General features: G+C 39.0%; 1 protein-coding gene across 1 annotated transcript; it reads left to right on the top strand.

Moving 5' to 3' along the window:
- Nucleotides 1–3,988: 3,988 nt before the first annotated feature.
- Nucleotides 3,989–21,198, top strand: LOC123768383 (probable flavin-containing monoamine oxidase A). The gene is given in 12 exon segments (XM_069336287.1): nucleotides 3,989–4,123; nucleotides 6,452–6,577; nucleotides 9,383–9,530; nucleotides 10,261–10,378; nucleotides 11,586–11,742; nucleotides 12,288–12,403; nucleotides 14,135–14,329; nucleotides 14,331–14,414; nucleotides 16,377–16,556; nucleotides 16,767–16,951; nucleotides 17,539–17,697; nucleotides 19,634–21,198. Coding segments are annotated over 11 exon segments (1,566 nt in total). The 5' UTR covers nucleotides 3,989–4,123; nucleotides 6,452–6,471; the 3' UTR covers nucleotides 19,752–21,198.
- The last annotated feature ends 823 nt before the right edge of the window (nucleotides 21,199–22,021 follow it).

The raw sequence follows: 22,021 nt of genomic DNA, 5'->3' as shown, positions 1-22,021 counted from the left end.
AGATGGGAGTATTAGATGAACTTATAGCTAGTTTTTGATCTACACTGTGTAATCTTTCACATAGAATAGGATAGCAGCACACTGCTGTGTATACCTAAGCTTGTTAATGAAAATAAAAATCGTGTTAGTGGCTTTACAAGAATGTATAAATACCAATGTTATGTACCCTCATAACCCCAATGTACCTTCTTGTATATACGTAAATAAATAAAACAAACAAATAAATAAATAAGCGAAAAAGACTAGTTTAAGTAGCGACCGCATACTAACAAATAACGATAGAACTATGTAACAAACTATTGTCCTATAGAGTTTATTTAACTTCCAGACACGTTTTTTAAATTAAATATTAAATGTTTCCTGACCGTTTATGCTAGATATTATTATAAATACGCATTCTACTTGTTAATATAACCAATTAAATTTAGGATGCACTATATGCAGTGCTGTGCTGGATGCAGATTCTATACATAGTTTTAAATGTAGATATGATCGAGCCCAATATGCTCAGGAACCTATACATGTTTTCGACTTTTATTAGACCAAAGCTGGAATATGTAGCGGTTGTGTGGTGCCCGTATCTAAAGAAGCACATCAACAAACTGGAAAGAGTGCAAAGACATGTCACTAAGTGGCTCCCAGAACTGAAGGACAAGAGCTACGAGGCATTAAATATGCCAAAACTAGAAGATAGAAGAAAAAGATGCGACATGATCACTACGTACAAAATAGTAACAGGAATTAATAGGGAAGATTTCCTGAGACCTGGAACTTCAAGAACAAGCGCTCATAGATATAATCTAACTAAACAAAGATGCTGAAGAAATACAAGAAAATTCACTTTCGCAAACAGAGTGGTAGACGGTTGAAACAAGTTAGCTGAGAAGGTGGTGGAGGCCAAGACTCAGTAGTTTCAAAGCGTTTTATGTCAAAGAGTGTTGGGAAGACGGGACACCACGAGCGTAACACTCATCCTGTAACTACACTTAGGTAAATTGCCAGTTGTTTGACAGTTGAGAGGTGGAAGCAAAGAGCCGAAGCTCAAGCCTCCCGTAGTTGTGCTTACGGAGGGACAACTAGGTGAATATTATTTGGTCTACAATAATTTATAATTTGTTATTCACCAATACAGAGTTGAAGAGTATATATCTTAATTAGCTACCGTTACTTGTCATAAGTAACGATATCCCAGCCTAATTCCGGCAATTACAATGTCACACCGTCTGCTAAATGTTTATGCTCTGACTTTTCAGATATCATAATTCTTTATACTCGTGCTTTCTGCCATTTGTGTCGTTGATCGGTTGGAACAAGCTCTATATTAAGATTCTTTTGCCACCTCTATATTAAGCCTGTCCTCTCGCATAACACTTCACATTTTGACGTAAAATTCCTCAACCTGAAATAAGATGCACACACTTTCACGCGCCAGTGTCGCATCTAAACGACGCGTATTTTTACCTGGAACTACCGGTGCGTCGTAAATTTACGCGCGATTAAAAAATATTTGTATAAAATCCAATTCTTATTCGATCGACTTGGGGATAGTATGAAAATGTTTGCCATTAAATTTCCGTTTTCTCTAATAGGCACATGGCATATTTGGGAGAACGGCATTGTATTGTAACTTAGTGGAAAGACTATTGTATTGTTGACACGGCGAGTGTAATCGCGCACTTCACACACTCTTGGTGTGGGCCGCGATCATGATTCTACATTTATATGCATATGTACGTGTAGAGAATTTAATTGCGATCACAGTGATACCAAATTTGACGCTGTAGGACAAGTGTGAAGTTGACAACCCTGAAAAGAATAGAAACATTTCGTCGCTGTTTGGAGCATAATAAATGAACTAAACTAAACTAACTGTTTGGAGCTCACGGCTAGTGATCGATGTAGTTCTTTAGCTTTTTGTGGGATTTAACTCATGCTTTGGTGACATATACATATATTCTTATAGATCATTGTATTGCGAACACACTGGTACAAAAATGAAATCTGAACATCGAAAATTAAGGTCAGGACAGCGAAAAGAGTATGCATTTTTCAGTGTTGCCGCTTGGTCGCCCGAAAACGTCGATTTCACTTCGAAGTTCCAGTCCATTTCGCCGAGGGCGTGAAAGTGATTATTAAAATCATAGTGGCTCGTAAAATCGACGTGATGTCCCGTTTTCTATTCATGGGCTGTTAGGCTCGGATACTTTAATATAGTTTAAGTTTGTTTACGCGTGTTTACGTAAACTTTAAGATAGTTTTAGTGTGGCTTTGTCAATAGTGGACTACATAGCTCTTAATTCAATTTCAGGTTTGTTATGTGCAGCTTTAGCTGCTTGTCTAAAATTCAAAATTCAAATTCAAATGTTTATTTAGGTAAAGTACATACATGCAAGGGGCGATACAAATATTGATGGAATTTATAGATTAGAGCTAGTACATACAATGCCTAAAGCCACTATTACGCAAAGTGTTTCGGGCAGGAAAAACACTAAAGACTAAAACTTAATACTAATTGAGATTAAAGTATAAAATGTGTTGAGAAAATATAACAATAAAAAAGAGGGGAATATGGCAGAAAAACAGCAAAAATACAATTTGGTCGACAAGCAGCATTGTTTAAAAATAACAGACATGGGTCTACTGTTGTACATTACAGTACGTCTGTGTACCTAAGCTTATTAATAAAAAGAAGTTCTGAAATTCGTACTTTGTATGTACGTGAGGGTCCACTATGTTCTAGGTGGACACGACGGGGGACAGGTAGCCGGCGCTTGCTAAAGACCCCCCCCCCCATTTTTCCTTAATTTTTTCTAAATAAATGTTGAATTGCAGTAATGTTACGGCTTCGGAGGGTATAGGCGGTCCAATAGGGTTCATAACCCTATGGGTACTCACCTAATTGTGCTTGCGGGGGTTGAGCTCTGGCTCTTTGGTCTCGCCTCTCAACCGTTGAGGCGAGGTGTAGCATCTGTTTTCTGTCCTACATTGTGGCTTGTTGTGTGCACATACCCTGTTTTTTATCTCTATTAAATAATATACAATATAAAACATATATACATCAACTTTACAAGGAAATACAACATAACATATACAGTAGCAAGTGTTTCATATCATCAACAGAGCATGAACTTTAAACCCCTAAATGTTATACTTTTTTCCTTAAATTTGATTTACAATTTAGAGATTATAGCGGTAGCGCAAAAGGATTAATGAGGGCATGAAACGAAAGACCTCAGTGGGTATTTCACATTTGATTTGCCAATTGCCAATCAGCTTTACCAGTTGATTGACAGTCGAGAGGCGGACCAAAGAGCCAAAGCTCAACCCCCGCAAGCACACAGCTAGGTAAATACATTAGCTTTTATAATTGATCTGCCCATCTCGCAAATTGTAATTAATGATAATAATAGCTAGTAACAAACTTCTTGCAATGCAACTACTATAAATGGCTAAAATAGTATTATGCACATTGGAGGCAAGTCATTTTGTTAGTACATTATTTAACATAATTTTCAAATAAACAAATCCACAACGGCAGTGACGAGGATTCGAACCTGCGTCCGAAAGCATCCCAGACGCTGTCTTAATCGACTGAGCTACCAATTTTCAAAAGTGGAGATTACAGGGTACAAGAGGAGCTCGTAATCACTGCCTGGCCCCCTGGCACTTGTGTTGGTGCGCGGATGTCGGGTGTACGATGCTTGCTTGCTTGCACCTCATCAGACTCAATACATCACCCATAGTTATTATCTCAGGCATGCTAATTATAATTCGATTGCCAAGCATATTACTATCGCAAACTAAGAATATATATCTCAGTTACTGCTATTAAAATCGCATAATTTTATATATGGTAGTTCGCCTGCATTCCAATGCATCCGAGCGCTTGATAAGTAAGAAGTCGGTTTTCACTGGCTGTCGAGAATTACTGCACCCAATCAAATTACTCGTTAGTGATGGGTTGAGTTAAGAATCATATCAACAGCATGTCCTTGAAGACAGCCAAACCCCCTCTTCCACCTTGTTGTAATGTTCTGTGGCTGTTTGTAGTGGTTATATATAGTGGCAGTGTTTCTCCAGGTTCAAGGAGCTCCAGTTTTCTTAAGTTCAAGCAGTTATTAAAGTGAGTGAATGATGTAATACTTTGTAGTGTTAAAATACTTTAACGCTCAAAATAATGGAAATTACCGCGGAAGGACCTATTATTAAAGTGTCTTTGCTTAAAATGTGATTTTATAATTATTGAAGCTGTCGCCTAAGTCGTCGACCATGTTCAAGCCTATGGAGGCACGATATGTAATATGGCTTTAATTAATTTATTAATGGGTTTAATTTGCTTCTATAGTCACACGAATGTAACTGTGATCCATTTTTTGAGCCCAATATTTGTGTACCTATAACTCTTTTTTTTTTTTTTTTTTTTTTAATACGACGTCGCGCCAAAACGTTAATTTGAATTGACTCTCCATAGTGTCAATTGACTCTTGGATGTGCTTCCCACTGGGAAGTTAGGCCGGTGAGCAGGATGCCGTAATAATTAGTATTAATTAGATGATATAGGTCTATTATAATGAGATGTTAGCTTTACTTTATTGAATAAAGACGATTCATACTATCATGCAAGAGGAGCCATATACATTTATGGTTCATCCAATAAAATCAACAGACACCTAGATGTTACTACTGCTCGGCTTAGACTCGGTTACAAGTATCTCTGGGAATTCTCATTATCTGCTGATGTAGACCTGACCAAATGTAAACTGTGTCAACTAAAATTATTCGCACACCCTCCGTCACTATGTGATGGAGTGCGAAAAGATACGTGAATTTAGAGACAATTCTATAACCAATGTTCCAACGATGTATAAATATTTCATTCAAAATGATCTGCTACCAGAAATTTTAGCCAAATATCCCCAGTTTGCAAACTGTAGGTAGTAACTAAGTGATTGTAACCTATCTACCGCTGCCCACTGGACGGGGGGGGGGGGGGGTGGAGCGGTGTGCAGGACAAACATATCAATTGTGACACTATCGACAATTGGTTTACCAGACGTCAATGCATGCTTGTTTGGCATTGTAAATGAATGACAACGTAGTGTGAACGTACATCAAAAAAATGTACGTTCACAATTGTCACAGTAACTGACACATATGTCAGTTACTTAATTTAAAAACTGTACTTGTGGTCGATCTCGAACCCATTGATGATGTGACGATGTGTATTGAATTTTGTAACTAGCTCATCAAGATTGTAACTTGCTTAGCTAAATGAATTGTGGGTCCAGTCCCTGAGCCCATTATGTGCCTCTGTAACCCTTTCCACTACCGCCTACAAGATGGGTATGGGGTGGATAATAAAATAAATGAACTAAACTAACCTGTCATTGACAGGGTTAGATGACCCATCAGTGCAGATTTGATCTAATTCATTTCCGGCTTCTTTATAGATTTCCTTCAGATAATTGTACCTCATTTCTTGAGTTATCATGTTGGACTTTTCGTTGCCATCTCATTGATTATAATCCTGCATGGGTCATCCAGGCACGGAGGTAACCTCTCTACAGGCATGAGCTCACGGGCTTGCTCAAGCAGGTGAAGTTCTTCCAGATAGCAGACCCACCGGCATTACCATTTGTTTTCCTGTTTCCTCCTGTAAATAGCACAGAACTCAGTTTTTCTTATCAATATCGTTGTAATAGGGATCTCTGGCTATATTAATTAATTACAAGCTTAGCATTCAGTTCCTTAATTCTGCTTTTAACACTGGGGAGGGACAACTTCTCTCGTAGATTAGATGTTTTGGCAATTCTTGGGACTCCAAGAATGATTGTCATGGCTTCATTTTTAATGCTTTCAAGTTTTTTCATATCGCTTTGGGAATAAGTGCACAACAACTGGTGCGGACATAGTCTATGACGGAGCGCACATAGGCTGTGTACATCATTTTAAACACGGCAATAGAGGCCCCATACGCATTCCAGGTCGTAGCTTTCAGTGCCCTGAGTCGACTATTACATGTTCCTATGAGCTGGTTGAGCTCCTCTTTCTTCCCCTTGTTAGAGCCGACAGTGACGCCAGGGTACCCATAGTGGTCAACCCACTCAAATGTTACACCCATTAATTTAATTTGTAGTTCATTTTCTCCCCGCTTGTGATGAGAGTATGCTTTTGTCTTGTTTGTGGAGTGAAACAGTGCAACACATTTCCTTTCAAGGAGTTCATTGGACTGTTGAATTATTCCTAAGATGGGAGCTTGTATTAGGACGTGTTCCTTCCGGAAATTCAATATTTGCAATGGCGTTATACTCTATTTGCTGATAAGCGGAGTACACTGGCCTTCTCTTTTTATTATAGATATTATATTTAATTATATTATTCAATTATCATTATATTGTATGTGGTTGTATAATAATTTCTTAATAATCCATGTTAATATTCCTTTGTACAGGTGTTGGTGTAAGGATTATTATGTATGACGTAGTGGTGGTTGGTGGCGGGGCGGCTGGCCTCACAGCCGCCTACAGGCTTCTCCAGGCTGATCCCTCCCTCTCCCTCGTCCTCTTAGAGGCCAGAGGTTAGTGTTCCTCTTAATCTCTTAATTGTCAGGGAAAAGCGCCAAGCTATCACAACTTTATAGCACTTGTAAGGGATCAGAACAAGGATTTGGGATGGGATAGGGAGGGGAAGGAATGGTGCCCACTTGGACGGTCAGGGATTGAACGCCGACCTGCATGAAGCGAGAGCGTCGCTCTATAAGAAATAAGTAATAGTCGAGTGTTCTGCCGTGCAACGTAATTATGCACCTTAGATACCTGCTGTGATAAAGGTCTCTCTGAAGAACTATGAAAGTTGGTGATATTGACTCTTTATTACTGATGATACGTTACTCCTAAGGTTTATATATATATATATATATATATATATATATATATATATATATATATATATATATATATATATATATATATATATATATATATGCAAACAAGCCAGAATGGTCCCCTGGACAATATGCAACTGAAAACTCACACCCCAGAAGTGACTCGAACCCATACTCCCAGAAGCAACGCAACTGGTATGTACAAGACGCCTTAATCCACTTGACCATCACGACCGGACATAATGAGGTGATAGCCGAGGCTATTTGAACCACCCCACCGCCGGCACTCGGATAGTTATCTTGGGCATAGCATTTTTACCAAATCACCTCATTCTTAGGGGCACACGTGAGGAACACAAATGCGAACAAGCCAGAATGGTCAAAGACCATTCTGGCTTGTTCGCATTTGTGTTCCTCACGTGTGCCCCTAAGAATGAGGTGATTTGGTAAAAATGCTATGCCCAAGATAACTATCCGAGTGCCGGCGGTGGGGTGGTTCAAATAGCCTCGGCTATCACCTCATTATGTCCGGTCGTGATGGTCAAGTGGATTAAGGCGTCTTGTACATACCAGTTGCGTTGCTTCTGGGAGTATGGGTTCGAGTCACTTCTGGGGTGTGAGTTTTCAGTTATATATATATATATATATATATATATATATATATATATATATATATATATATATATTGATATAACTGGCATATCATTAATTTGCATAAATCATTGTTCTCATGTGATTTTATAATGTGCAGTACGGGAGTTCACACCAAAAACACCAACTCAAGTCACCAATAAATATACAATCCTCACCCCCCAAAATTATATACAACTGAGAGAAATATTTAATAAATATTTACTTTTTCACTCGCATGGTTATAAACATATGGAACCGCCTACCCGCCGAAGCCGTAAATGCCAAAACTCTGCTAATTTTAAAATCCATCTGGAAAAATCATCAGGGCAAATGAGGCTTGGTGGGGGGAGGGGGGGGGGGTGGACGTTTGACAAGCCGACGGGTTCCTGTCCTCGTCGAGGTCACTAGTGTTAGTGGCCCTCGGGTAAATTCAAGTAAATTTATTGTTGTATACAGATTAGACTTCATATTTTTGTACTGTTGAAAAGTGGAAACACCTTGTAGGCTCTTTGGTTTAGTGTAACCCTTCGCTTTGTCCCCGCTGTCCTCATTGGACACAGACGCATCTATAGAAATGCATTGACAAGCCAATACGGCCGCCACGGTCTGATATGTCGTAAGTCACAGGTCAGGCTTGTCAAACATGCAAAAGTCAACACCATGACGAGGAGCCTCACAAAGCAAACGACACATATAGGCTTTACAACATTTGGAAGCGTCCGACCCCCATGCTTCACTAGAAGGATGGCAAGCCAGTGATGTGTGACTACACGTGCCTCCATATTGATCAGTACCTTCAATACACGTGCAACTGAAGGGGTGGCATTGCTTATTTCGGGGAAATGCTGAAACCCAAATACAGAGGACTAGCACAATGCTAAAGTTTTGTTCCTAATGGCTCGTGGGAGAAAATGTGCACTGAAATTCTTGAAAGAGCTTACTAGGGTTACAAAGGGCACAATTTTCTTGTTCTAGCGGCTTAGTGTTGCAGATCAGTGGGAAAATGTCTTGGGCATGCATCTATAGTCCCTTCCCCAAACGCCTCAGTTAGTAAAGCTCCTCCAGAGCGCTGTACCCCGACATCTATTTATGCGAACTAAGCTCTTAGTTCAAGTGTCATTATACAGCAACTTGGATGCAGTTGCTAAAACTCTCTGGACTTACATGTTAATTTAATATTTCAGCAATTGCAACTATATTAATTACAATTTTATATTAATTATACTGTTGTATTATTAAATAATTATATCCCCTATAGTGTTTGAATCATCCAGCCGAAAATGGAGGAGCTTGTATGTTGATTCAAGTATGTTTATTGAGATAAGCAATAAATACATCTCAAAGGGATAGAGTAGCTTAGGCTATTTCTACCCCCCCTGTATGTTGATTCAGAGGCGACGATGATTTTGGGATCGGATGCGCCCCGGCGTGCCCATAAAGAGTTAATCACGAAGCCCGGAAAGGGTAAAGCACCAAGCTTAATCGCGAAACGAGTGACGCCAATCACCGAAACCAATATATGCCTCGCGGCAAAGAAACGCAGACAGGCAGAAGATAATTGGGGAACCCCAGAAGTCCCTCAGGGTGACGAGCACCGGCCCCGCCCCACACAAAGAACACTAGATAGCAAACCAATATCTCGGCCCCCAACTAAAACGCAAAAGTCATCCAGTAACCTCTGGCAGATCAGAAGCCAGCCGCCCACCACGGCTGAGGGTGGTGGGCGGCTGGCCCCGGTAGGCAAGAACTCCGTGCATTGACTGATGCCAGAAAGTTAAACATATCCCAACATTCGATGTGCCTTCAGATCTTTTCTCAAAATAACAGACTAAACTAGGTCACACGAGGTCATCCCATCTCTCACAGACAGGGTCGGAGGTCGGACGTTGACGCTGGATGTGGACGTTGGAGGGGGTAAGACGGACAAGTTTGACTTGGGAGGCCAATGGGTCGCCTCCAGCCAGCATCACGTCATTAACATGCTGGAGGAACTGGGACTCAAGGTCTATCCTCAGTGAGTAAATATGCGTTCTGGAGAGGTTGAGACTTGGGATCATCGTCAGTTAGGAGACATGCTGCAGCTGTCTCTGTCTTGATCTTTTGCTTTGTTTGCCTCTGTCTGTATGAAGTTGTTTGTCTTTTTTTTTTTTTGCATTCGGTCGACCCATTCTTTCTGCAGGCCTATCTCTGTCTTTGTTTATCATATATTTTTTTTACCTGTCAGTATGTCTTTCTCATTCTGTCTTTTCACTATTTTTTCTTTTACTTTTCACTGTTTTTTTTCCTCATTTAAAAAAAATCAAATTAATTAAAAAAAAAAATTATATACTGTACTTGTATTATATATACCAAAAACTACCATTGGCATGTGAGTGGTCCACCAGTGGGAGGAGCATATTAAAAAAATATTTAGTTAGGTGTAGCCGACGAGCAGTGCCAAAAATGGATGTGAGGATCAGAAGGTGAACCTGGCACACTGTTCCCCTCTTGAATTCTGGTGACTACAACCACCATATGTCTGTCTTGTACCCCAGACCATTTCCCCTCCAAAGTTGGGGAGGCTAGTCACAAGTACAGTATCTGCCTCCAACCTTGGATAAACAGACTTATAGATATAGTAAAAAAAAAATTAAAAAAAAAATGGGGACAAAGATTTAAAAAATAAACTAAGCTTCAGCAAACTCTAGAATTATACTGTTTCAGTTAAACCTCTCACATGACAAGACAACTGGTTTTCTCCCCAGGTACACCCAGGGCACCAAGGTGATGCAGCTGGGAGACAATAAAATGAGAACTTATACCAGCGACATACCTTCACTTGGCCTGAGGGGTCTTATAGAACTGCAGCTCTTCTTATGGAAGGTTAGAATCTGATGTATACATTACACACATCCACAAGGCTGCAATTCTTTTTCCATGTTGTGGCACAGTCAATTAAGGCGCGTCTGGATTCCTCTTGTACGTAGATTCGAACCCTCATCACCGTACTAGTGGCTTTACAAAAATGTAAAGACATCTATGCTATGTAGTCCACCAGTCTCCGTGGTGTAGTGGTAAGACGCTCACCTGGCGTTCCGAGGAAAAAAAAAGTACTCTCATAAACCCAATGTACATTCTTGTATATACAGTATATAAATAAATAAATAACTGAGAAGGTGGTGGAAGCCAAAACCATCAGTAGTTTCAAATTGTTATATGACAAAGAGTACTGGGAAGACGGGACACCACAAGCATAGCTCTCATCCTGTAACTCTATTTAAGTAATTACTAACGTAACTACAACATTGCATCACAGTAACAATAGTATAAAATAACGTTGTGGTTTCGTTATGTATGTGCTTAGCACATACTGTATGTTCTATGTTTTGAGAGAGAGCAGATGAGGGGGAGACATTGGGAGAGTGTAGAAGAAAGAGGGGAGGGGGGGGAAGAAGAAAGAGGGGAGGGAGGGGGGGAAAGAAGAAAGAGGTGAGGGGGGATAGGAGAGAAAGAGAAGGGAGAGGATGGAAGTAGTAGAGGGGAGGGGGGGAAGAAGAAAGAGGGGAGGGGGGGGGAAGAAGAAAGAGGGGAGGGGGGGGAAGAAGAAAGAGGTGAGGTGGGATAGGAGAGAAAGAGAAGGGAGAGGATGGAGGTAGTAGAGGAGAGGAGGAAAGAGGGGGGTAAAAAAAGGGAGAAGAGGGAGGGAAGAAAGATAGGATGGGGGTAGATTTGGTGAGAAGAGAGAGGGAGAAACCTGGGCACTGCCAGGTACCCCTATCTAATATCATGAAGAGAATATCTGTTAGCAGCTAAAGACTAGACACTTGGTGAAAGCCTCAAAAAACTTTACAGGGTGACTGGTGGTTGTTTGGAGATGATCATAGTTATGTCAAAGTCGACCCACATATGCATGAAATGGCATGATATATTAATTTCCAGACTTGTTAAATACCAGATTCCATTCTCACTAATATTCATACAGCATATTACTTTCTGCATTATAATTAAATGTTAGTTTGTCTTGTGTGATAACAAAATGTACTGTACTCTACATTTTTTAACCAAAATAATTTCATCTGTATTGACTCAGGTAGAGCGTATGGCAGCCAAGGTGCCCATCACTGACCCTTACAGTAGTCAGTACGCAGCCCAGTTGGATGGAGAAACGGTCGACACTTTCATGAGGAAATCTATTTCCAGCAAGGCTGTAATGGAGGTCATAGATATCTCATGCAAAGCCGCTTTTGGTAAGTTTAAAAGACGTGTTTTTAAGATTTGCTATTGTATGTTAGTAGCAACAGGCACCACTTGTTTTCCTTTTATGATGATATGCAGCTGGGGAAAACTCATTGATCAACTTAAGACAGTCTCTAAACCATTTAGAAAATGTTTGAGAAATAGGTCATCAATCAAGTTATCCATAATTAAACTCATCAATTAGTTATCCACATTTCCTTTCACCTTTCAACCACCAATAAATGGGTATCATGGAATTAGGCAACTGTTGTGTTGCATCTTGGGTTAGGTGTCATATTGGTCTAGGGAGACTTTAATAATCCTAACAGACTTCCTGTCCTGACAGTGGAGAAATATATTGTATACTGTGTTGCAATCTAGCAAAAAAAAAAAAAAGTCTTCATCTTCATATTTTTGGCAAATCAGGGTCTGTTATTACTTGTGTGACAGTTGTATGCATTTCATCTGAGAAAAAGACTTGGGCAAATAAGCACTCAGCTTAACAGGAAAGAGGGGCACATACATTTTTACATACACCATGAAAATTTATCTTCAGGGACGGATGCGACTCGGATGAGTGTCATGTTCTTCCTGGCCTATGCCAATGCAGCTGGAGGTATTATGAAGGTTCTGGAAGCCAAGAAAGATGCTGCTCAGGAGGCCCGAGTTAAGGTAAGTGAAGAAAATTTATCGTGCATCAGGCTAAAATACTAGTACTGTATATATGATGTGTCGAGACATTTTTAGACACATTTGAAAGAAAAAATTTTCTAGTGGCCTTTATGTTTCTGGTGTTCTCACTAATTAATTATTTAGGATATCATGAGAACATCCGTGATGATTATGAAGATGTGACTGTAATTACAGTACCTAAGTCATGTTATGTTCTCGGTGACAAATTTAAATAATGTTAAAGTGGGGGGGTGGGGGAGGGTTTTAACATCGAGAAAGTAAATTGTCCAACCCAACCTCCTGTTTAGATACTGTAGTACCTCTTGTAACTATGGGGACCATCGTACATACATAGACATAATGGACAGTTAGTAGAATTTGGGACTATTCACTTTACAAAAGTTCAAAAAACATAAAGCTAAAAACCAAACTTAAATATTTCTAGGCCTAGTATGGCACAAATATGTACTATATTAGGACCTCAGATAGCATGTATTAGGTCTAGGAAGGTTAGATTAGTTTAAGTTTTCCTTGCAACATAAATACAAAACTTTTCCTGTGTGTTCAAATTCAATAGTACCGATTTCTTTCTAATTGCCTTTTACGTCAATATATGTACGATGGTCCTCATTGTTACTATAAATACAGTACTGTACAACCTAAACAGGAGGATGGGCTGAACTGTCATACCACAACAATGATTGAACTTTGTACAGAATCTTGGGTATTCTCAGTGTTGGAACCACTGATACAGCTCATTACTGTATTCATTTCTAATGCTGTACACATAATTAAAATGCAGTCATTTGACCCTCAGTCTGATATCCATGCAAGGTGCTTATACCTGGTTATGTTGTAATATTGATCATATTTATTTCTAAAATTAACATTATCAAACTTGAATGTGTGTTGGCTACAACCAGATATAATAACATTTCAAAACAGCAAAGATAAGATCATATTTAGAAGCAAGCTAATTATATATTGTCTTAACTATAGAAACATTGGGGGCCACAGGGCTAATAATACTGTACTGAAATCCAGACGTGACAGAGCTGATCTCATTGAAACTTAAAATACTGAACAGTTTGGAGAATATTGATCCAGACAATTTCTTCAAAAGTTATATGTAACACAAACAAGAAACAACAGTTTCAAGCTCAAGAAGCCACAATGTATGACAGAAAACAGATGTTTTTTAACTCACAGAGTTATAAACCCACAGAACTGCCTGCCCGTCAAAACTGTAAATGCTAAAACTCGGTTGAACTTTAAAATCCAGCTTAAAAAAATCATTAGGCCAAATGGAGGGGGGGGAAACTTTGACAATCTGCCAGCTTCCTGTCCTCATCAAGGCTACTAGTGTTAGTGGCCCTCAGGTAAATAAATAACTATACAACACACAAATGACTAGAGCAAAGTCACTTGTACATAGAGCATAGATATAGCATAGTCACTTGTAATAGTAATACAGTACTGTAAAAAATTTTGTCAACAAACTAATCAGTACAGTATATTACTTTTATAATTAAGGCAATAATGAGATTAACATACAGTACTGGTAATTATAATCTCTTTGCTGCTAATCATCAGAATCATTTGGTATACCAAGATAATTTTAATTAGAAATAAGATTTTCTCTTGTACAAATACAGAAAAATCATTGATTTTGATGAAGAAAATGACAAGTCTCTTATATATTTACAACAAATACTGTTTGTACATCTACAGGGAGGAACCCAGCAAATATCAGAACTTCTGGTTGAAAAGATTGGAAAGTCCAATGTTGTGTTGAGTCACCCAGTATGTGAAGTGAAACAGACGAAGGAGTGTGTGGAGTTGATCACAGATAATGGGAGCAGTTTTACAGCTAAGAGAGCCATCCTCTCAGTCCCTCCAAATCTGCTTGCAAAGATGAAATTTGATCCCGCCTCTGCCTCCCTACAAACGCTTGATTTATGAAAACCTACCAATTGGCCATCTCACTAAATTTATAGTGACTTACAAAAAGGTTTGACCTTATTACTATACAAGTAATGTCCTTCTGTTAGTATCATTCACAATCGAGAATTCCAGGTTCCAATCCCGGGTGGGACTGAAATAGTTGGGCACATTTCCTTTTACCTAATGGGACTGTTCCACCTAGCAGTGAGTAGTTACTCAGGAGTTAGTCAGCTTGTGGGGTAGCATCCTGGGTGGGGTCCGTAATTCAGCCTTGGGGGAGGGGGACCTTAGGTAAAAGTCAAACAATGTATGAATACACTCTGGCTTCCTGTCCCCTGACACAATGAATTACTGTATATTAGTTATTTGTTTAAATTTCAGCTTTTGGTACCAATATTTAACTTTCCAATAAATAGGTTAGTAAACATGATATCATAAATATTAACAGTTTTTTGACTAAGAGTATTTCTGAAAATTAATTTACTAAAGGGAAAAATTAACTGAAAAAATGTTGATTTTTCTCAATTTAACATTTCTGGGACCAAATTGTGGGACCAAGAGTCGACAAACCAGACAAGCACTTCCCCTTCCCAAACCCCTTGCCCTCATCAAGGGGGCTAACTACAAAAGCACTGGCATGAATCACAAACAGCTGTGTCCATGTGCAAGATGTGAGAGCAGTACTGATGAGCAGAAGAGGAACCGAATGTGGGAGGTCCCTACAACCTAGAATCTGGATCCAACAAGGGCTTACTCCGACCAGCAGACTACTTCCAGAAGTGAAAAAGAGAACTCTGAGTACACAACAAGTGCGAAATAGGCCAGCTTCAAGTCATTGCCGAGATCAAAAGCTGAGCCACAACTTCCTCAGGAAAGAGGAGAGAGAAAATGGCAGTGGCAAACAGAAGGGCCAAGGACCACCTACCTCAGCATGCAGTGTAAAACAAGTGTGCATGTCCCCAGTCTGCTCCAACAAGCCTAATATTAACCCCCCCAACTAATGGTAGGTTAACCTCCCCCTTATTTAGGGAGTTAACCCCCCAAAATATGGGGGGGGGGGGTTAACCCACCCCAACTAAGGGGCAAAAGACCCCCCTGAGACACCTTAATGGTCCAGCCTCTGAAGAAATCAAGAACTGAACACACCACAGAAGAGCACTCTTGTCAGTGCAGGGGGCAGTGCTAGGGAGCACACAGGGGAAGGTATCCCTGACCACATGCAGCTCCAAGTATCCTTTGAGCCAGGTCCACACAACACAAACCGAACAGAAAACATGCTCATGAAGCTAACTCAAACATAAAACCATACCAAGTAAAGGGCCCCCTGTAAGACAGAGTCCAAGGATGGCTGGCATTTAGTTTAGAAGTAGTGGGACCCATGCTGCTGGTAGAAGACCTGGGAACCCTTCAGTGGTCATGCAAATGTGTCCACATCAGCAACATAACTGGATTATAGGACTGTTAGAGACAAACAGCTCTGCTCCCCACACTAAATGGTGGGGAGGAGGGGGTAGTGTTAAAGAGCTCACTCTAGATTATTATTTATTTTATTAATTTATTTAAATATATTCAAGAAGGTACATTGGGTTTATGAGAGTATACAGCATTGATGTTTTTACATTCTTGTAAAGCCACTAACATGCATAGCATTTTGGGCAGGTCCTTAATCTAACAGATAATTTTAAGCAGGTAATTTGTAGCAAAATTTGAAGAATGTTAACAGGTACATTGTAAGAAAATTTTAAGAAAATTAATAGGTACCTTATAGTAAAATTTGAGGATTATTTCTAGGTACATTGTAGTAAAATTTGCATTCAACATAACAACCATAATATACAGTAAAATGATAGCATTACTGCAACAATCGCAGTAACCATCCCACTAGATTGTAACATTTACTGTATTCCATTCCAATTTAAACTAAATAAAATCCACAAGAATGCATTAAATTTATAAACTAAAGTAACTGTACTACAAAATTTTATTTTAAATTCTTCATGATGATTTGAAGGAAGCTTTGATTACCTAGGCATTTTGGAGAGAAAATGGATACTCTGGTGAAATTGTGAGCAATGGCGGTGAGACAGAGGTTGCCGGCATGAGCAGAGGTCCACTGAGTGCATGCTTTGATGCCACCACCAACACTGGAACCCCTGCAATTGTTGGATTCATCGCTGGCCGGCAAGGTGTGGAATGGAACTCTAAGACAGTAAGGCCTGCTTATTTATTAATTATTGTCTGCACACACACATATATATACTGTACATGCATTCAAATACTACTTATTATATATTCATAACATGAAAAATAAGAAATTACTTAAAGCAATGTATAAAATCATACAAAATTGAGGAATGTTGATAGATAATGTATCTGAATAATGCTGGATCTAAATAATATACTGTATTCTTACATTTAGGAGAAAGAGAGGAAGACGGCAGTGGTTGAGGGCCTGGTCTCAGCCCTGGGCAGCCAAGCTCTGGATTTTGTTAGTTACACAGAGAAAGTCTGGTCAGATGAGCCGTACACAGGTGGGTGCCCCATCGTGTTTGGGGTTCCTGGGACTATGTACGCCTTTCCTCACCTACGTCTTCCATTTGATAAGTGAGTTTAACAGCGGTACTATACTGTATGGTGATGTAAAACCCCAGGAGGTGGAGGCGGCTCATTGTTTTTTATTTACACTAACTATAAAATCAAACACTTACTTAAAATACAGCAATCATTTAAGGTCTCCTAATAAATGAATACATACTGTACATTGATTCTAAGTGATTGAAACACCACTATTCAATTTTGTATTTTGTTTTATTTACATATCTCAACCTGTGCCCATTTTGTATCCTTGTAATATTTTACTCTACAACACACAGGATTGGTATGGAATGTATTATAAAATTTAAAAAGAAAAACCCAGTGTTGAATGTAATGAAATGGCCCTTTCTAGAGGAGCCTCAATCATTGCTCCTATCTCTAGGCTTGAATATAATGAATATTGAAGAGCTGACATAGAATAGTATACATGATGTAAATCCTGTAGCAACTACCATACTGTAAGTGTGATTGCTGGGTTTTCACACTTACATGTATGTTTAATTTGATTTTATACATTGACCAATTTAGCAATTAAATTTTTATTCTTAACTGTAAATGGTATTCCATAATAAATTAATAGTAGTTTTCTCCTTTAGGCTTCACTTTGCTGGAACGGAAACAGCAACAGTGTGGACAGGCTTCATCAGCGGGGCCATCCAGTCAGGCGAGCGAGCTTCTAAAGAGGTTCTGCACAATCTTCGACCCAACCTACTTTCTGAGGAAGACCTGCTGGGCACCTGCTATGACCCTAAAAGGTGCCTAACCAGTTGTCATACCAATAAATGTTATAAAACTACATGCTTTTATAAAATAGATATTAATGCTTCAATAAAAAAAAAGTGCAAACAACTTTGCATTTGACCACACCATAGTGCCCCGAGACTGGAAATGTATACAGTACGCAAACAGCATTCAAATCTTCAAGAAATACGGAATATATACACAACAGAAAACTACTGCCAATCAGCTTGATGGTCTAAGCCTGTTATAACTGCGAGCTTCTGAAAAGAATTTTGAGAAGCAATAGTAAATAATCTCAATGCACAACTTGTCAAAAAAGTATGAATTTGTGATGAATAAATCTTATACATGTATAACAAACCTGCTTCTTTACTTGAAATGGCAACTAACTTTTCAGATCAAAGAGTTCCTGCCCATATGACTCACCTGTACATGACTTCTCCATACAAGGTACTGTGTTGCTGAATAATGTCATGATTCCAAGACTTGGTCATGGCCCTAACTTTTTATCCATCAATAAATGAAAGACATTCAACAATGTCACACTAAAGACTGGCCCTGATAATCTTAGTACTGTACTTGGAATCAATGGCAAAGTACTGGATAAGCCAATGGCTGAAAAAATGCAGAAAGTCAAGAGTTGTCCTATAGAGTAAAATCTGACTAGAATAATCTTTATCAATGACATCATCATATCAAACCACAAGATAGAATTTGCACAATTTGCAGATATGTGAAAGCAAAGAGACTATTGCATCTATGCAAAATGAGATGCACCTTGATGATTTAGGGGCACTGACAAACCATTGGTTTGATGGTCCTAAAGAGAACATCCATAAGCCTTACAAATGGTTTAGAATTAAAAAAAAAAAAAAAAGATTAATACAGTGCTCTGAAACATAGATTTGGTGAAGTACAATTATGAGTATGATTGATTTTGTTAATTTAAGAGAAGTGCAAGATGGCATACTACATGATATACCCACAGAAGAGGAAAATACATCAGCTCGGAAGCTGAAATGTGGAAACCTGCACCTGTGAATGAGGCACTGTATACAGTATGTATAAACTATCAATTACAGCCAAGCAGTGAAACTATTATTGAGATTTTGCCAGAATGCACAAGACAGTGGGACTACCAAATGATTGGAAAGATCTGTATTATAACTTCACATAAAAGTAATATTGAATGTGGCATATAAAAATTATAGATGCAGTTGCTTATGAAGTGTATTGGGTAAACATACATAACATAACAGTGACATTGGTATATTATGAATAAGGTAGGTTCTGTGGTGGAAATGTGTTGATCAGATATTTGCACCTGAAGAACTTATGGAAATGGCATTTGAGGACAACTGCAAGGTGGGTATGACCTTTATGGACTTGGAGAAAGTGTTTGGCGAATTTAAAAAGAGGAAATTTGGAGAATGATGAGCATATATGAAGTTATTGTAGTAGAATATTGTTAAATGATATGAAGAGCATTTATTTTAATCATTTATTGTGTAAGGATTAATTTGATATCAATACATAGTATGACAGAGTTGGGGCATGTGTCCTTATCTTTGTTCAGTGTATACATGGATGAGGTCATGAGGGATAGTAAGTTAAGAATACAGTACAGTACTTGAAAAGGATGTCAACTTTAGTGTTTAATAAAATTACTGCCTAGTGTGATTTGTAGAAGGTAATACTGTAGTTTTAGTTCTCCATATTCAGTTTAATAGTAAAGAAATGGGTGCTGTTTGAATATCTTAAACCCTGTTTTCCTGTACTCTATTTTCTATATTCTCCAGGAAAATACCTTGCCACTTGATGAAAGCTGGAAACATTGTATTTGATTATGATTTTACAAATTATTTAGATTTATCACTTAAATAAATTATACTGTAAATACATGCAATGCATAATTGTATTTCTAAAGAAAATATTTTCTTTTATTTACAGCCTCCCAAAAGACTTCAAGAGTATCAAGCACAAGGGAACACTTTTCTCCATTAGCAATCTCTTTTATTTGGCTGCTGCTGCTGCAGTTGTTGCTTTTGTGTACTCTACATATTTTTAAGAAAGAAAATAAGTATTTTTAGCTTTTAGGTTTGGGTGTAGTCAGTAACCAAAATGCTCATAGAGGTTAATTACTAGCAGTTACAATGGCAACTGAACATTTAGAGAGAATTAGCACTGTTGGTTTGCATGCACACTTCAAAATTGAAGGTGGAGGGTGAAAAGATCCCGTGTTTGAATCCTTTTGAATAATTAAGGCAGTTTCTTCACGACATTTGCTCTTGTGCTCCCAGTAGTAATTTGAAAGCCGTGTATAAATTTATTGGGCAAATATGTTCTGGTTACCTTGAGGTGCTTCCGGGGCTTAGCGTCCCCGCGGCCCGGTCGTCGACCAGGCCTCCTGGTTGCCAGACTGATCAACCAGGCTGGTGAAAACATGAACTACCTGTTGATTTCAGGAATCAGTGTCCCTGCAGCACGGTCTCTGACCAGGCCTCTGGTTATCTTGAGATGCTTTCGGGGCTTTTTAGTGTCCCCGCGGCCCAGTCCTTGACCAGGCCTCCACCCCAGGAAGCAGCCCGTGACAGCTGACTAACACCCAGGTACCTATTTTTACTGCTAGATAACAGGGGCATAGGGTGAAAGAAACTCTGCCCATTGTTTCTCACCCGCCGGCGCCTGGGATCGAACCCGGGACCACAGGATCACAAGTCCAGTGTGCTGTCCGCTTGGCCGACCGGCTTCGGCTCTGAAGGCCAAGGCTTTGAAATTATCTGTGAAAGGAGAGCTCTTTTGTTTGAAACTGGTTAGAATGTTCAGATCCTGCTTCACTGCAATTTAGTATAAAAAGTAATTAGTTACTGTACCAGAAAGTAAGGTTAGGTAAAGGAAGGCAACTATCAGGAGAAAGCACTAAGCCATTACGACTAATATACATAGCACTTAAAAAGAGACACGAGAACAAAGATGTAGGATAGGATGAATGAAAGGGATAGCGCCCAATCACTTGGACGGTTGAAAATTGAACACCAACCAGCAAGAGGCGAGACTAGTCACCCTACAATCCAGTCCAAGTGATTAGGCTGTACCAAAAAAACAAACACAGCACTGCCGTTTTAATTCTTCTTTCTCCCACTTATCACTGATATTCACTCTTAATAAATGTTTTGTGACAAGTTTTTCTGCTGTCTTGAGAAATGTGTACTTATTTTTATTAATTACATTAAATTTTGTATGTAAAGTATAGTATACCTTACATATAAGCATAATGAAAATGCATTTAGTGTGAGGATGGGTTTTCAAGGTGTAGTGCCTTGAGGCTTAATTAAAAAAAAAAATTATAATTACATCAAAATATGCAGATAATATACAATACTGGTACAGTATACATTCTCTAGTAAAGTAATTGATGCATGGATTTTGTAATGATATAATTAATATAACTAAAAGGCCAATAACAGTTGCAAATAGTATGCCAATGTCTTTACTAAATAAAGTGTTAAGAATTATTTGTTATTAAACCCAGACATACAGTACTGTATTATGAACTTTTGTAGTAAAATACTACATTTATTTGAAAACGTACACAGCTCATAGCAGAGCTGTGATACGTATAGCAAGATACGTGAATTTAGAGACAATTCTATAACCAATGTTCCAACGATGTGTAAATATTTCATTCAAAATGATCTGCTACCAGAAATTTTAGCCAAATATCCCCAGTTTGCTAACTGTAGGTAGTAACTGAGTGATTGTAACCTATCCACCGCTGCCCACTGGATGGGGGGGGGGCGGTGTGCAGGACAAACATATAAATTTTGACACTAGCTCCTCCTGCTCCTGATTACCTGATCAACCAGGCTGTGACTCATACGTCAGGCTGCGAGCAGCCGCGTCCAACAGCCTGGTTGATCAGTCCGGCAACCAGGAGGCCTGGTCGACGACCGCTTAGCTAAATGAATTGTGGGGTTCAGTCCCTGAGCCCATTATGTGCCTCTGTAACCCTTTCCACTACCACCCACAAGATGGGTATGGGGTGCATAATAAATGAACTAAACTAAACTAACTCATAGCAGAAATGCACCGATGCCATGACAAAAATGCAAGCTAGGTGAAGTACATGAGAAATGGGCTACTACTTTGGGTGTTCTTGCTTTCTACAGCACAAGGATTGAAAACACTTACTTGAAAGCAGCCTCTTTCTTCAGTATTTAAGATTTAGGCATTCATTGCTTATGAGCAATGAGCTCTTTATATCCAACAGTCATATTGAAGGGGTTCTCCTTTGTATGCTACTTACATCATCCCCAACTGCATCTTTCCCAAAGCTAC

This window comes from Procambarus clarkii, chromosome 35 (genome assembly GCF_040958095.1).
Source record: "Procambarus clarkii isolate CNS0578487 chromosome 35, FALCON_Pclarkii_2.0, whole genome shotgun sequence".
Classification (NCBI taxonomy): domain Eukaryota; kingdom Metazoa; phylum Arthropoda; class Malacostraca; order Decapoda; family Cambaridae; genus Procambarus; species Procambarus clarkii.
This window is presented reverse-complemented; position numbering and strand designations above follow the sequence as displayed.